This window comes from Poecilia mexicana, unplaced genomic scaffold, assembly GCF_051168715.1.
Source record: "Poecilia mexicana isolate PSO_F unplaced genomic scaffold, ASM5116871v1 scaffold_8, whole genome shotgun sequence".
Taxonomy (NCBI): domain Eukaryota; kingdom Metazoa; phylum Chordata; class Actinopteri; order Cyprinodontiformes; family Poeciliidae; genus Poecilia; species Poecilia mexicana.
Window position 1 is genome coordinate 25,131,982 of NW_028263377.1, and position 16,196 is coordinate 25,148,177.

Genomic DNA, 16,196 nt, shown 5'->3' on the forward strand with positions numbered 1-16,196 from the left:
TGTCTTTTCCAGAAGCCATTGTTCAGCACACAGAGCAGTAAAACCAGCTCACCAAACTTGTTGGAACTCTGCTGGGGTTGCTAGGTAACTGGCAGAACTCTGCTGGGGTTGCTAGGTAACTGGCAGAACTCTGCTGGGGTTGCTAGGTAGCAACCATAGTGACTTTACATACAGCTTATTTTCCATTTAACTTATTACTAGAAAATGTCTGGGTGTTATTTTAAGCACTTGGTCTGTTTTTGGAAGCAGCTGAAATCCAAATGAAAACATAAAAAATGTACAAAATGTGATTTCTGCTCAGTAGGTCGCCTTTAATCCTTTAACGAGACGTCATCCTTCAGCTGCCTCTGCTGAAGGCTTTATGTGAGGTGAGTGGGACCTTGAAAATCCTCCCAGTAAATCCAGATTTCTGCAAAGAGCGCTGAATATTATGCAGCAAAGTTCCAGAGAGGCTTTTCAGCCGGACACCTAAGTGGCCCTCAGGGGCCTCCTCATTACCTGCTGAAGTGGAGGGTTGGAGTTCTGGCTTAATTACCGACCGCCGCCGTCAGCTGAATGAAAGCGTCACAGCTCAAGGACATGGAAAACATGCGATGGTTGCTGAAGCTGCTGTCCATCAGTTCTGCAACGGCGGCTGCTTTCATCACAGCTGACTGCAGCACAAACGGAAAACCAGGAACAAGGAGACAAAACGAAACCTTTTGACCACAATCTGAAAAATGAAGACATGCATGAGCTCAGAGGCTGTTAACAGAGACCGACCAGAAATGAAATGATCATTTAGCTGAAATATTAACTGGAAACTATGTTAGTAAATTAAATATTTAGTTTCTAACAATAACATTTATAAATGCAGAGTTGGGCGGTAACTAGTTACATTTACTAGAGGAACATTTTTGAAAAAAATGACTTTTAGGAGGATTTTTACTATGCTCTACTTTTTACTTTTACTTGAGTAATATTATTTTGAAGTATTGCTCCTCTGAATTTCTGGATTTTCTACCCACTGAATGAAAAACAAACATGTTTTAACTAAACATTCACAGACACACACCTGCAGTTTCTGTTAAAGTTTAATCAGTTTGTTATTGACAGAAACTGATTTGGAAACATTTCTTTTCCCTGATTTTGTTATTTTTTGTTGTTTATATGAATTATTATCATTTTGGCCCCTAAAGTACCAACATTTACACTTAACTTTATATTTTGATCTGTCTGATTATGTACATTTTAAATATTAAATGACTGATAATTTGATTAGTTATTCAGTACTTGACCAGACTTTCTACCAAATATTTTTTAGTCTTCCTCAAGTAATTTCTCGGACGGCTACTTGAGCAAAATTATGTTGAAGCAGTGCTACTCTTACTTGAGTATAATTTTTGGGTACTCTACTTGAACATCCATTTCCCCCTGTATAACAAGCTAGATAAACCAAAAATATTGCTGCTTGTTTAGTTTTTTACCGTGTAACTTCACAAACGTCTCCCAGGTGAACCAGATGTTCTCTGCTGCAGAATCAGTGAGTCCAGGCTCTTCTTTCCCCACTGCAGCTCCTGCAGCCCTGCATCAGTATTCCAGCCCCGTTCATGGACACAGCGTTCCCTGAGCTGATGGAGGCAGCAGCAGCAGCATCCCTGCGCTGCTCCAGCCGCACCACCAGGGGGCAGAGTGCTTCACTCTTTCTCCTTCACACATCCAGCAGAGCTGTGTGTGAGCTCTAGACTATATTAATTCCTCCTCTTTATCTCTCTTTTTAAATAGCTGTCCTCTTTTCAAAGCTGGATTTAAAGGCTTCAAATTATCTTGACTCAACTTTTCATGCTCGTGTAAACTCACGGGAAGGACAGGGAACAGATATTGGGTTCATTTGCACTTAAATTGAGATATTTTGAGTTGAATTTTATTTCTAGATCAGTCCAGCAGGCTCTGTAGTGACTTTGGTTTATTCTAAGTATAAATGTTACACCGTGAGAAACAGAAAACTGAAGCTTGACTCCTTTGTTGGGTGCATTCACATCAGTCATGTTTAGTTTGCTTTAAATAAACAGTTTGTTGTTTTCTAGAAAGTTCGGTTCTTTTGGGGAGGTGTGAATGTGCAATCAAACTCTGCTCCACCAGCAAACCTGAGTTCGGTTCGGTTGAAGTGAACTCTGGTACGGTTTGAATGCATATCTGGACGCCGAGCAGTTCGGAGACCGCTCCAAAACCAGGAAGTGGACTACAGCGCAGGGCATTCTGGGTAAATACAACCAAACAAACACATTAGCGTAGCGCTAGCGGGAGAAATGACTTGTAGTCTTTTGCCAACAACAAATCTGACGGCATTCCATTTTTGTTAACATTTTGTGAAGAAGGAAGTTCCGCTCAGTGTTTTCTTCAGAGGTTTTTCAGTCGTTTCCTTTAGTGGTTCTTGGTGCAGCGCCCCCACAGGCGAGGATGGGAACAGTTTTTCAATAAGTTTAGTTCATTTGACTCAGTGCATTGTGGAACAGAACCAAACGAACTGAAAAAGTAAAAAAAATAAAAAATTAAAACATACTTATATGTAATCTGAGAAAAACATATAATTCATGCAAAACTTTCTATTCTGTTTTATCGCTAACTGTAAGTTTAGTGGAAGGAGAACCTTCACCCTGGTCTCAAGTCTTTTCCTCTCTCTAAAAGATTTTCTTCTTGGATTAACTTCTTTCTGTTTTCACTCTGTCCACCCTCCCCTTAACTTTCCCCACAGCATAATGCTGCCACAACCGCAATGGTTTGTTTTGCATCTTCTCTCTTGCACTTTCTTCCATTTAGTTTCTGTCTCTTCATGATTTATAGTTTTGTTCTTGCTGTGAATAACATATTTTTTATAGCTAATTTGCGCCTGCGTCTGTCTGAGCGTTTAGTCCAGTGAGGTCACAGAAAGGGCAACGTTAGGTTTGATGTGAGGTTATGCAACACTGCAACGCCGCAGGCGACAGAAAGCCGGACAGTGAGAAAACGCCACCGTGTTCGCTCTGAATGTTCTCAGCAGTATCTCTTCCTGCCTGGCCCTGATCACACAGCACTGCTTTGATCGCCACAGCAGGAAGAATGGAAACGTAGGAAGAGGAAGAGAAAATATGAAGGGCAGGAAAAAAAGATGGTTATTCAAGGTAACTAAAGCGCAGATTGCCAAATTTTAGAACCTTTTTACTGACTCTGGTTCTTTATTTCTAAATATTTAAGATAAAATTTGACATTTTAGACTTAAAACAATGTCAAATTTTTCCTAACTTAATCTCTAATCATCTCTATTTTGCAGGGGCAACCCCAAAGTGGGGCCCCTGTTCCCCCTTTAGGGACAGCACTGTTAAAAACATAAACTGCTTAGACAGATAATCCAAACACCAAACCTAATAAGCCCTTCCTGCCAATGATGAGTGGATAGAAGCTTCTCTGTATTTATCAGGTACCAACTCTCCTGACTCCAAACACTTAAACCTGATGCACAAACCTTGACAAGACAAACCGATTTTAGTCTGTGTGTATCAGGTTCAGTATCAAACGGTGTGTGAGAACTTAGAGCCGGATGCTAGGAAGTGAAAGGTATCCTTTTAGTGTAGTGGAGTAGAAAAGTGTTGCAGGAAAACCTCCAGTAGGAAAAAACTCTAGAATCTAGTGTTTCTTTTCCAAAGTTATGGCATCAGGACTCAAAAACTGCCTTTTCTGAAGCTTCTCTGCAGCATAAAACAAACATTCTCACTGTCCACATGCAGTAAACTCAGATATTTGATGGCTAGCTCTGATATTTTTGGATTACAGCTCCCAGTGGTCGTTTACAATGTGTTATCACCATTTTACAACAGCAGGCTGAGGCCATGATTTCTGCAGAGCACAGAAGGCTTTACATCTGTCAAGTCAGCTTTTATTTTTATGGGAGCGCTGATGCCAATATTTTTTAGAGCTAACTTGCTTTTTTCTAATTTCTGTCTAAATTCACTCTGTGTCCTTCCACAGGATTAAAATCATGGTTTTCTATCTGATTACACTAACTTTGACAAGTAGGCTATATGCTGCATCGTTAAACTGCACAAAAATATTATGTAGTTGTAAGTATTTATATTATAAGTCAGGATTATTCTTCTGCATGCGCACCACATTATTGTCAAATCAGATCATACCTTTTAAGATGCTTTGCTGTTTCTGTCATGATGTAGAACCAAGATAAATAAAAAAAACAACGAAATACTAAACAGAAACAATTTAGTTAAAAGGTGGAAATAAAAACAACAAAAATAGTTACAAACCACTAAAAATAATCTAAACATACATAGGAAAGAACCAAAAGCAATGTAAACTACTAGATAATTACCAAAATGTATTAAAATAAGGTCAGATGTTTCCACATGCTTCGCAGCTACTTATTTCAGTACCAGTGCTTGATAATTATTCTGGTGAATTTTGTACTTGAAAATGTATTAATAAATTAGTCATTTTTATGACATAGTACAGTAACTACAGTGCAGTGAGGAAGTACTTCTCCTCCTAAGAGATTTCCTCAGATTTTAGCTTCTTTTTTAATTCCACTTCAATGTTTTTGCACATGAAACCATTTACGTCTACAGGAGACCCCCGGTATTTACAGGTTTTAGTGTCCACAGCTGTCCGCGAACAACTAAAACAATCTGAAAACAATCTATAACACATATAACTACCTATTTTAATAGTTCAAACACCGAATACACCGCAATATGAATTAATATGGACAGCGGAAACCGTTAGCGCAACCGCAGAAGCCAAGCTAATATCCTCGCTAGCTTAGTTGTCCTTATTTCCGCCTTTGGAATTTCAGCCAATCAGTGCCAAGGAAACAATAGCGTTCATGGATTGGCTGCTTTGCAAACGCCAGCCAATAGCGTGTCAGGTTGCATTACTTCTTTGTATTTTAGCTTCACAAAACGCTGTCATTGTCATTTTACCATTAATTTATGACTTTGTTATTTTCACCTAAAAGAATAAAGTAGGACGCTTGTTATAAAAATTTCATATGACTAAATACACAGAACTTATTCCTGTGTCGAAAAATATTTTATTTATTCCTCATAAAGTGTCGGATTTGTTTGGTAAACACTGATTCTACGGCTTTTACTCTTTAAATTACAATCATGTTAAAAAGAAAGTAAACTCTTTTTACGCGCTGGGATTATTAGAGTGGACATAATAAAACTGATCTTGTTTTTACCAGGTTCTAAAACTGTTTAATTTTATCCCTAACTATAAAAACACACAGGAGATTCCACAATATTATGTTTTATTAAACTAAGCACACCCTTATTGCTGCCACAGGATTTAAGACAGGAAGTAGATTAAATACAGTTTATTAACTGATGAGTATCAGTGCGAACAGCTCTGTAAAAGCAGAAGATTGGGCAGTTTGACTCTTACTACACTGTCAAGGTGGAAAAAGATTAGAAATGACCTTAGAGAAGCAAATTATTTAAAGTTTTTCACTGTATGGCGAGAAGACTAAAAAAAAAAAAAAAAAAGACAGTTGCCTGGAGTGAACATTGCAGCAGATTTTCCCCAAGGTCAGGCTGTTTAATCCTCAGATGTCCAAATCAGATTCTGCAGGCCTCATTTAGCATAGGTGACCTATAATGCTTCCTTGAATAGGTTAGTATTGATCTATGGGTGATACGAAACATGGTTTTGTGCAAAATCATTCTTAAAAAGTGAGACTTTATTCTGCTCAGTTCTGCCTGTGTTGAGCTGTTTTAGGGCCTCCTGTCACTTTAAATCCAAATAAGCTGTTCCTGGCCACTCCCCCCAACTCAACGATTATATTCACACATGAAAATGGCTGCAAACAGATGTGCAATTATACAACCATGCCTCTTTGAAAAGCAGAACTGGGGCCTTCACACCCAACAAGAATACAGCAAGTGGTTTCTGGATGGTAAGTCAACAACTAAACACTTGACTTTTCTGGCCCATACTGCGGTAAAACCAGCTGACTAAATGTGCTGGAGCTCCACTTGTGTTGCTAGGTAACAGGACGGAACTCTACTGGGATTACCAGGTAACGGTGGCGTTTCCTTCGAGGTTTTTAAAACGGCTCAATTTTCAGACATCAAAAAACATAAACTTGTTGCCAAAAATGGTTGGGTGTTCTTTTAAGCAGTTTGGATTTTTTTAGAAGCAGTGGAAACACAAATGGAAGCACAAAAACTTTTAAAATGTAAATTTAACATCTGTCCCTTTTAAAATGAACATTTTATGTGTTATATATTGTTAATTTGTAGTTTTGCTCTTGCTGAATCCCAAATTTCATGCATTAAATGTCAACAAGAAAACACGTTTAGATGATTGTCTCACAACAAACGTTCAAGGCCTCCATCAGAGGTCAGTGGCCAAAAATGAAAAGGAGTAGAAATGGTTTTAGATCTGATTTCCATAACTACTAATGCAGGAGCGTGTTTGCAGATTTGAAGAATCAACAGACAGTTAGCAGTTACAGCTGAGAGAAACAAAGGTGTTGTTTGGTGAAGTGTGTAAGAGACACGCAGAGAAACGTGATGATTTGTTCCCCCTGGGGTTCATTTTTTATTCATCAGGACTTGATGCATCCAAGTATAGGATCATTCGGTTTTTGGCACCTTTTAAAGATTTCATTTTCAATTTGAACAGCACATTAAAAATGAACATAAACAAAGAAATGACTAAGGCTGTGTGAGTTTTAAAAATAAAACAAAAATACATACATACGTTTATTTATATATTTATAAAGAAACCAACCAAACTGTTTTAAAAAAGCCATTTTGTTCAATGTAAATTGTTTGGCTTGTCTGACAAATGTAATGAGATAAAATGTGCTAAATAATAGTAATAAAAAATAATTTATAATAAAACCACACATGAAAAGATTAATACTTTAAACTCTAGCGCTTTTGCTTTTTTCCCCTTATAATAATTAACCTTTAAAACTTAAGTTTCTCAAGAGCAAATTGCTGTAATTTTATAGCATGCAATTAATTTCTGAAATTGTGAGTCTCTTAGCTTTTCTTGTTCTATTTCATATTAAACTTGTTTTTGTTTTTATGTCTGGCGTCCTCTTCTTTTTCTTCCCCTCTACTCCTTCCTTTTCGTTTTGCAGAAGTCGTGTTTTGGAGTCGATCGCTGCGTTTCCATTACAAATGGAATATCTGTGTCAATATTTTGCAAATGTAAAATAATTGCTGTGCTTCTACAAAACACAATTAAAATCACACCTGAATAAATTTGTTCACGCCATAAGTCATCAAAAAGCATGCTGCACCATCACCCTCCTTTCACTTCCTGTCATTTTATTTGGGGTTTCTGCCAGTAGTAACACCTGAATGTTGATCATGTGACTCGTGGTGTGGAAAAATTGTTTCCATTGCAGTTCATAAAAATGTTTTTTTGAAGTTATCTTGTTTCCATTAAGCACATTTATTTTTTTAACTCCAATTTGTACAGTTTTATGTCAATGTCTATTATTATTGTGGGCAAAACTTTCAGTATTCCACTGATGTAAAAAAAACAACACAATTTTGCATAACTAAGAAATGCAATTAAAATCACATGTAAATAAGTTTATTCACACAATAAGTCATTAAAAAAATATGCTGCCTCATCATCCTCCATCTACTTCCTGTCTTCATCTTCTTCATGGTTTTTGCCAGTAGTAACATCCGGTGTTGATCACGTGACTCGTGTGATTCAAAAATACGTGTCTATTACAGTTTTGTGAAATAAAACAATTTTATATAGTTGAAAAAAACACGTCATCCTAGTGCAAAAACTTTTTTAATGTGTTTTTTCAAAATTGCGTATTTATTTTTAAAATGTCAAATTGCACTACTGTATGGTCAATGGAAACGCAGCTATTGACTCATTTTCTTGGCTCTTTCTGATGGAGGGTTGGGGTTCAATACCAACACCTCCTGAAAAAGAGAACAGAGACGGAGAAAAAGACGAGAAGGTTCTATTAAAAGAATATATAATACTCTACTGTTGAATGCCTGCATCTGCTTCTGGTACCTAAAGGACCTTCGCTTGTTCTTGACCTTCGAATGAAGAGATAGAAAAGTCTTTTCTTGTATTAGCAACAGCACTTGGTTGATTTTTTTCTCTTTTTTTCGTTTTTTGCTTCAGTAAAGTCTGTTATCTCTTGATTATTAACGTAATAATTTATTTATAAAAGTAATACTATATATATATATATATATATATATATATATATATATATATATATATATATATATATATAGTATCTTTGTTAGAGATTACAGATTGGGGTACTTCTTACTGAATCCCAAGCTGTAACAATTCACAGTTTTAATGCAAAAAAATTAACAGATGAGTCAGTAAATAATAAAAAAGGGCGCATGTAGCTTAGCGGTACGCTGGCTGAGGGGAGCTCGACCTTTTGCTCCAAACGAATTCAAGGGCAATGAAATCATGGAACTGATTATCTGGTAAATGCCCCGCCATTCCCACCCGATTTTTGGTTCCCCGAATCGTCAAAAATAAATAAATAAAACAAACCTGTCCAAAAGTATGACAGATCTTCACTTACTCGGGACCAATCCAGTTGAAACTCTCTCAACAATGGCTATGGAACTCATGCATCTCAACAAAAATAAACAAAAACCAAAACAAAATGTCTATAAACATGGAAATCCAACTTCTCCGGGGGGGCGTACCGCGCCCACAGGGCTTTCCCGTGTCTCCAGGGTCGCCGGGCCTGTTCGGACTCTCATACCGGCGTGGTGCGGCGGTTCGCTGTGTTGGTGTGGCTCGAGTCTTTCAGGTCCTTCTGGATGCAGTTGTGGACCTGGAGGAAGTTGTGGTCCCTCTCGGAGTTGTAGGTGGCTGTGGGCGTGCCAGACGACTTGAGGGTGTCCCGGGGGAGCGTGTACATGGAGATCTCCGTGGATGGCAACGCACTGAAGCCCTTGAGGCCCACGGGCGAGGCGTCGCGGGAATGCGACGGATCTGTGGAGCGGGAAGAGGAGCGCGAGCGGCGCCGGTAGCGGTAGCGGTAGCTGGGGATCCGTGTTATGGCCGAGCCTTGGAGGTAGTCGGCGGCGCGCGCCCCTATTCGCAGCTGTCGATGGCGGTCGATGAACATGTGCACGGCCAAAACGCCAACCATCTCGGCTATTATAAAGGAAAGGGCACTAAAGTAGAAGGACCAGCCGTATGAATAGCTGTTCTTCTTTGAGTCGCTTTTTGAAGGATCCCCCGCATTGGCTGATATGTACACGATGATCCCGATAATGTTGCTCAGACCTGGCAGGACGTTGAGGGATCATCGTCAATCATGAGCAGATTAGAAAAACAAGGAAAGAAAGAGAAAGTGTCAGCTGAAAACAAGTGGCAATTGATTAGATTTAAGACTTTTTATGCTTTATACTAGAAAAATATACAAATGTTACCAAATGTTTTGGTCTAGTTTCTAGTGCAAATATCTTAGCACACTTGAAAGAACAGCAACAGAGTACCTACCTATCAACCAACTTACCAACCAACCAACCATTTCAGCAAGATATATTAGCTTGTTTTAAGTCAATAATTCCTTAATGTTGATGAAAAAATACTATATCCACTGACACTTAAAACACGTGAAAATGTCTTGTGGCATAAGTGAATTAATCTACCAGTGGAACTAACAGTTTATTATAACCCTAATATAAATGACATATTTTTCTGAATAGTTACTTTAAGTTTCTTTTGTCTTATTTCAAATGTACTAACATCTTTGTACTTGGTAAGATGTGTTTTTACAGAGTTATTTTCTAATCAAATGTTCAATGTCATGCCAAGAGCAGAATGTATTCTTCAGTTTGTTAGGTTCAATCATAAAGAATATTTTGACATGGTAAATGTTGATGGATAAAAAGGAAAGTGTGTCAGGGACACCATATTTTTAGAGATGACTCCCAAAGGGTGACGTTTAGCCTAGCAACAAGATAAAAAAAAACAGAATACAAAAGATGAAATGGTGCAAAGCGCCAGAACAACAGACAACCAAAAATCTCGTCTCTCGTCCACCCTGCCTCACTTTGCTGCTGTTTGACTCACCTGCAGACACAAAGAAGATCCCTGCACTGAGGATGATGTTGTGGCGTGACTTGTAGAACTCACTGGCAGCTATACACAGGCCTCCCATGAACAGTAGGATAACGCTGAGGATGGGGAAGATGCTAGAGGCTCGCACCGCACCTGGAGGAAACCGGAGGACAAAAGCAGCTGCCGTTACAAATCTTCACGAAACCTCAAAAGTTGTTCCCATTGACACATAATCACCCAATGATACACTGGAAAATAAATTAGCTTAATATAAACAGGCCAATTTAAAAAAACTTGACTTTTGGTAAAAAGTTTGGAGCCAGGATGAGTTAGATTGTTGGCTGTTTCAAAATTGGTTTATTTTGCAAAACTGTAAAGGAAAAAGTTTTTTCAGATCACATTAACAACCGTAAGTTGCCCCTGGTGCAAACGATGAAGAAGAAAACGACAACAGGAAATAGTTGGAGGATGATGGTGTGGCAAATTTTTTATTGATTTATTCCATGAACAAACATATTTGTTCATGGAATAAATATGTTTGAAACATTTGAAACAATTGAAACATATGGTTTCAATTGTTTTTCTTACTTAATGGAAACACGGAAATTGCAAAATTGTGTTTTATTGGCATCAGCAGAATAGCAGCTGCATTTACCATACAGTTGCACAATTTGACATTTCTAAAATAAATTCGCTCAATGGAAACCAGCCAATTCTGAAAAAACATGTGTTTTGTCTGGTCATTTCAGAACTGGTTCATTTCACAAAACTGCAATTTAAACACTTTTTTGCATTACACCATCACAATTTACTGTTGAAAAGTTAAATTGTGCAATTATATGGCCAACGGAAACACAGCTAGTGATTTAAACAAAAAGAAAAATTGGTGACAGTTGCTTCAGAGCTCAGTCAGAAGGAAGGGTCAAAGAAAGGAGCGATAATCGGAGACAGAAAAGCCGCTAGGATCTACTTCAACACTGGATCTTTGTGGGAAAGTACATCCTAATCAACACCCTATCAGGTCTGTGAAAGACTCCATCAACACTGTGAAGTGAGTGTGTTTCCCCACAGAGAGCCTTATGTAATCACTGCTCTCATGGTTCTGAACAGTTCTGCACCAGATGCAGGCAGCCGGTCGTTTCCAGGACCAGAACCACTAAATCAAAACTGAGTTCAAGAACCTGAATACGAATATTTGTACTAATAATTGCAGTTGCACTTATTGCAACTAATTTGAAAATGTTTTCAGTGAAATGCATATTTTGGGTATTTTGTTATTAGAAGAACTTTTTTTTTCTTTACAATTTCAGAGGTAGTGGAAAGTAGAGCTATTATTGTAATAAACAGAATAAAGTCAATGCTACAACGCAAAATATTATGACTATTATGGTAATTTTATTCTTGTAATTTAATTTTTTCATTTTATCTTAGTATTGCCCTAAAATTCTGCTTTAAAATATAAACTTACATCGAGATTTTGGTATTTTAAAGATCGAAATGAAAAAATTAATATAAATAATGCAGCTACAAAATAACATAATTAGGCAAAATAAATTAGCCTGTTTTCAAGTTTCCAAATTCTTTTTGAGAAAAAAACAGGGGATTTACAGATTTTCAGTAAAACTCTGATATTTGCTGGGATTTTATTTTATTTCTAAGATTAATCTGATAATTTCAGATTTTTTTTCTAGCAAATTTTTTACTTTTCATACTCAAACATTTTCTTGTTTTTTCTAGAAAATGTCTGAGATAAATCTGAAAATGTATTTGTTTTTTTCTGGCAAATTTTCAACTTTTCAAACTCAGAAATATTTTTTTTTCCTGGAAAATTTCTGATATTTTTTAGTGAAAACTTACTTCTTTTTTTTCTATCTACAATGGCCCTAATACATCATCGTAGAACAAAACATCAGTCAATCGATCGATCGATCAATATTTCAAGTGTTACGATGCTTCATAATAAAGAACAGCATGGTAAAAATACTACCACAGAACCATTTTTGCTAAATGTAAATGTAACTAGTTACCACTGAGCTCTGCAGACATTTTGCTGACATCGGTGTCGGTTCTTCCCTGCTTTTCGGTTCCTTCATGTGAGGCTCTGGCATATTTATCGGCCAGACTGCAGTGCAGAGAAACGCTGCCGATGTCCTTGAAACCAAACAGCATCCTCACCGCCAATTATGAAGAAGCAGAAACTAGGAGCGGGGCAGGATGTTACTTTTGAGGTGAAGCCAGGGTTAGTGCGGTGTCAGGTAAAATCAGGGTCTGCGGCGCAGTCCGGAGCCATTCAGAAGAAACTGTGTGAAAGTGTCCCATGCAGTCACCTCCTGTTTAACATGTGCACTTAAACTTTCATCAGGGTGGTTAAATTTTCACCACTTCACCTCATCTCCCCATGCAGTTGCCTGCCTCAGCACTTTTCCCAGTTTCTCCCCCAAAGTGCTGACGCCGGGCCGGGCAGCTCATGCTGAACTTGGCTGCCTGCAGCTCCACAGGGACCGGCCGGGGGTCCCGGGGGCCCATCTGCCTGCCTGTACCTGCTGACATTCATCACTGCCTTCCTCGCTTCGCTCTTTATCCCGCGTTCGTTTATCCCCAGAACCTGAAGGCATCATGGCGGCTGCGAGGCGCGGAGGGAAAGTCACCCTGAGCTCACAGGCGAGCTGACAGGAGACGGTTAACAGCTGGCTGGACGTGGGAACTGCTGGGCTCCCAACTTCAACACAGAGGAAACTTAAGAAGTTGTGCTTAAAGGAGACATCTTTAAGTTTTCATACTTCCATTTGGCTTCTAAAAGCAACCAAAGCACTTTAAAAAACACCACCCAGGTGTTTTGACAATTTGTTCATGTCTTTTTGGTGGCTGGAAAATGAGTCATTTCAAAAGCCTGCCAGTTGCCTAGCAACCACAGTGGAATTCCATCAGTTACCTAGCAACTCAAGCTGAGTTCCAGCATGCTTGATCAACTTCCATCAATTTCCACGTGAATAGTGAAATAATCTACCAATGGAACTACTTTTCATAAATATGAGGGTTTTATTGATTCAAAACAAGCTCTCATTTCTTGCTAAGAGTTAGTTTTGTCTTATTTCATGTGCACTAAGATATTTGCAGTAGAAACGAGACCTAATTACTGTAAGGTTTTGAGTTTTTGCGGTGTAGTTTGTTGTTAAATGTCCTCAGCTCCAATCTAAGCAGCCACCTCACAGCACTCTGGAGAGCCTCCCTTCATGCCTTCAGAAACACTAAACGCTGTGAAGGTCGTCTCCATCGTTAGCTGCTAGAACAGAGGTCACAGCTTTCATCTGGAAAAAAGTGACAGGATTTTTACACGGCGTTTACGGCCGAGTCCCAGGACTGCAGCGATCTGAGCCACCCTCTGTCTCAGTAATGTCACCCTGGCAGAGATAATCGCCGTCCAGCAGGACTCCGCTGGAACAGATGTACGACTAATGAGCGTCACAGTCACTCAGAGGAAACAGTGACGAGGTTTTCATGGCGATTCAGTCCTACTGTAAATGTGATCAAACACAGATATTTTAGGGAATAACTAAATACACCCAGCTGCTTCCATTAGATTTAAGTGTGATCACCTTAAAAAAGCAAAGTAGGGATATAATTTATTGTCACATAGTGGGAAACTAAGAGCTGCCACCTGGAAGAAATTTAAATTTAAATGGAAGCAAATTTATTCACACAAATGTAAAAAAAACCCCTTCCAAATAAGAATAAGTACAGAAGTGTTTAATGATCAGAGCTTGGAAATAAATTCAGAAATGGTATCTTGTTCTAAGGAGAACATTACTTGCTAAAACAATAAAAGTTGATCATTTTAATGAGATGCAAAGATAGCCATTACCATATGTCTTTGAAGAGTTTGAATTATGAGTCACAATAACATTTATTTCCCCCTTGGGATCAATAAAGTACTTTTGAATTTGAATTGAACTTGAAAACTCAACGAGAAGATTCCTCCGTTTGGTGAGAGGCAAAACTCAAGCGAGACACACGACTTTGAAAAGCAGAAATGGGGCCTCCTGTACAGCCAACAAGAATGCAGCAAGTGGTTTCTGAATAAGTTGTCACTAACAAAACATTTGTCTTTGAAACCAGCTGACCAAACATGCTGGAGCTCAGCTTCGGTTGCTAGGTAACAGAGCAGTGCCTGTGAAACGTTAACAATCTTGAGGTTTTTGAAACGGCTCATTTTCCAGACACCTAAAAACATTAACTTATTGTCAAAAACCAGATGGGTGAGTTTTTTTTCTTTTTTTTTTGATGGTCTGTTTTTAGAAGTTGTTAAAATCCAAATCAAAGAACAAAAACTTTAAAGATTCCCTTTAAGATTCGTCACCAGACAATTAGATAAAGCCCGACAGTTTTGCTCAGAAAGTTTTCCAGGTTATTTTTAACAGAATATAAAAGCATAATATAGGTTTGCATAGTTGCATCTGAATAAACTACAATACTTATGGAAAAAAGTCCAACGAGAAAAATTAAAGCAAAGCAGAAAATGTTGACAACAAACATAAAATCCAGCTGTTCTGAAACCTGTACAGCACGGTGGTGGGGGGGTGGTGATCTGGGCTTGTTCTGTAGCCTCAGGGAATGAGCTTTCAAATCATTGATTCGTTTTGAGTCTGGCAGCAGAAGCTTCGCCCAAACTGGGTTATCACCATGGCAACGGCCCTAAACACAGTTTCAAACCTACAAGCAGGATGCTGGAAAGAAGAAAATAATCTGAAATAATGCAGAACTGCAGAGATAAATCTATGAAACTGCTTCAAAACACAAAATGTTACAAAGTATTTATAGTTTCTAGTGCAAATATCTTAGCAAGCTTGAAATAAGACAAAAATAACTTTTTCATTTCTCAGAAAGAGTTTGTTTGAATATTGATAAAAATGTTAGTTCCACTGCAGATTTTTTCACTTTTAACATGGAAAAATGTTAAAAGTGAAAATAATATTATTTCTTCATAATATTAAGAAATTATTAATTTAAAACAAGTTCCTACATCTTACTATAAAGTTAGTTTTGTCTTATTTCAAGTGTTTTGAGATATTTGCACTGGAATTTAGACCAAAATTACATTGGAAGATTTTGTGTTTTTGCAGTGAAATCCCTATTTTTGATTAAATTTCCAATAAATAGAAAATACAGCTAAAATTTGTGCCTAGAAACCAAAAACATCACAGATAAAACAGAAGCATTCAAGTAAGAAAGGCTTGTTTGGTACTAGATGTGCCAGCATGATGTAATATTTAATGAAGGCTAAGTGTGCAGAGTGTATCTGATTTCCTGTCAGCCTGTCAGTCTTGCTACCTGCTTCCCCCCAGGGATGCTGCCATGTTTAAGCATCCCTCCAGGCAGAATACAGCATCCTGACGGAGACAATCCTTAAAAAATAAAGCATGAAAATGTGTAACCTGGAGAACACGACGAGAAAGGAGCGACTGTAAATAAAGCAGTTTGCCGCGCCGCCTGAGGGAACTGGCTCCGGCCGCGTCGAATGGCAAACGCAAGAACTGGGTTCATAAAAGTCTGCAGGGACTTGAGCATTTCTTTCAGAGGTGGAGCGTGGTCAGCCAAACCCAGGGCCATGTTGGTGCAGCGACCTGCAGCGCTGTCCCAGCGGAGGCCGGCTGGTCGCCTCGAAGGTCACTGCACTCCATAGAGATCTGGATGTTCATGCAGGGAATCATGTGGATTGGAGAATCTGAAAGCCATGCAGATGCACTGGAGCCTTTTTTTGTTTCTTCTTGGAAAGCTGAAGCTCCACTTTGCTTTTTAGCGAAGCAGCAGGAGATATTCAGAGAGATTTAATAACTTAAAAAAAGGATTTTTAAAAATAAGTAGCTGTTCACCATAAAATTGCACAAGTTGGAATTACGAAAATGAATTTGCTTAAAGTGAATGTAACTTTTATAAAGAAATATACATATTTTTACATATTGTTGAAATTGGTATGAGACAGATAATCGATGAAAAATATTGATCTCCTCTGGCTTTTCTTAACTAGAACGAACCAATCAGAGCCAGGAGGCGGGTCCATGCTGCAGCTTTTTCCTAATAGCTGAACCTGTTGCAAATGCTAAGGCTAGTTAGCATGGCCAACAATGAGAACGAAT

At 38.4% G+C, this 16,196-nt stretch overlaps 1 protein-coding gene across 1 annotated transcript; it reads right to left on the reverse strand.

The window, feature by feature from the left end:
• Window positions 1-8,267: 8,267 nt before the first annotated feature.
• On the reverse strand, window positions 8,268-15,770 carry cacng2a (calcium voltage-gated channel auxiliary subunit gamma 2a). Its single transcript, XM_088007898.1, has 6 exons — window positions 15,660-15,770; window positions 13,463-13,514; window positions 12,603-12,781; window positions 12,090-12,213; window positions 10,075-10,242; window positions 8,268-9,282 (listed from the first exon to the last, which is right to left on the reverse strand). The coding sequence occupies exons 1-6, from the start codon at window positions 15,768-15,770 to the stop codon at window positions 8,747-8,749; spliced, it is 1,170 nt and encodes a 389-aa protein (XP_087864024.1). The 3' UTR covers window positions 8,268-8,746.
• Between the last annotated feature and the right edge of the window lie 426 nt (window positions 15,771-16,196).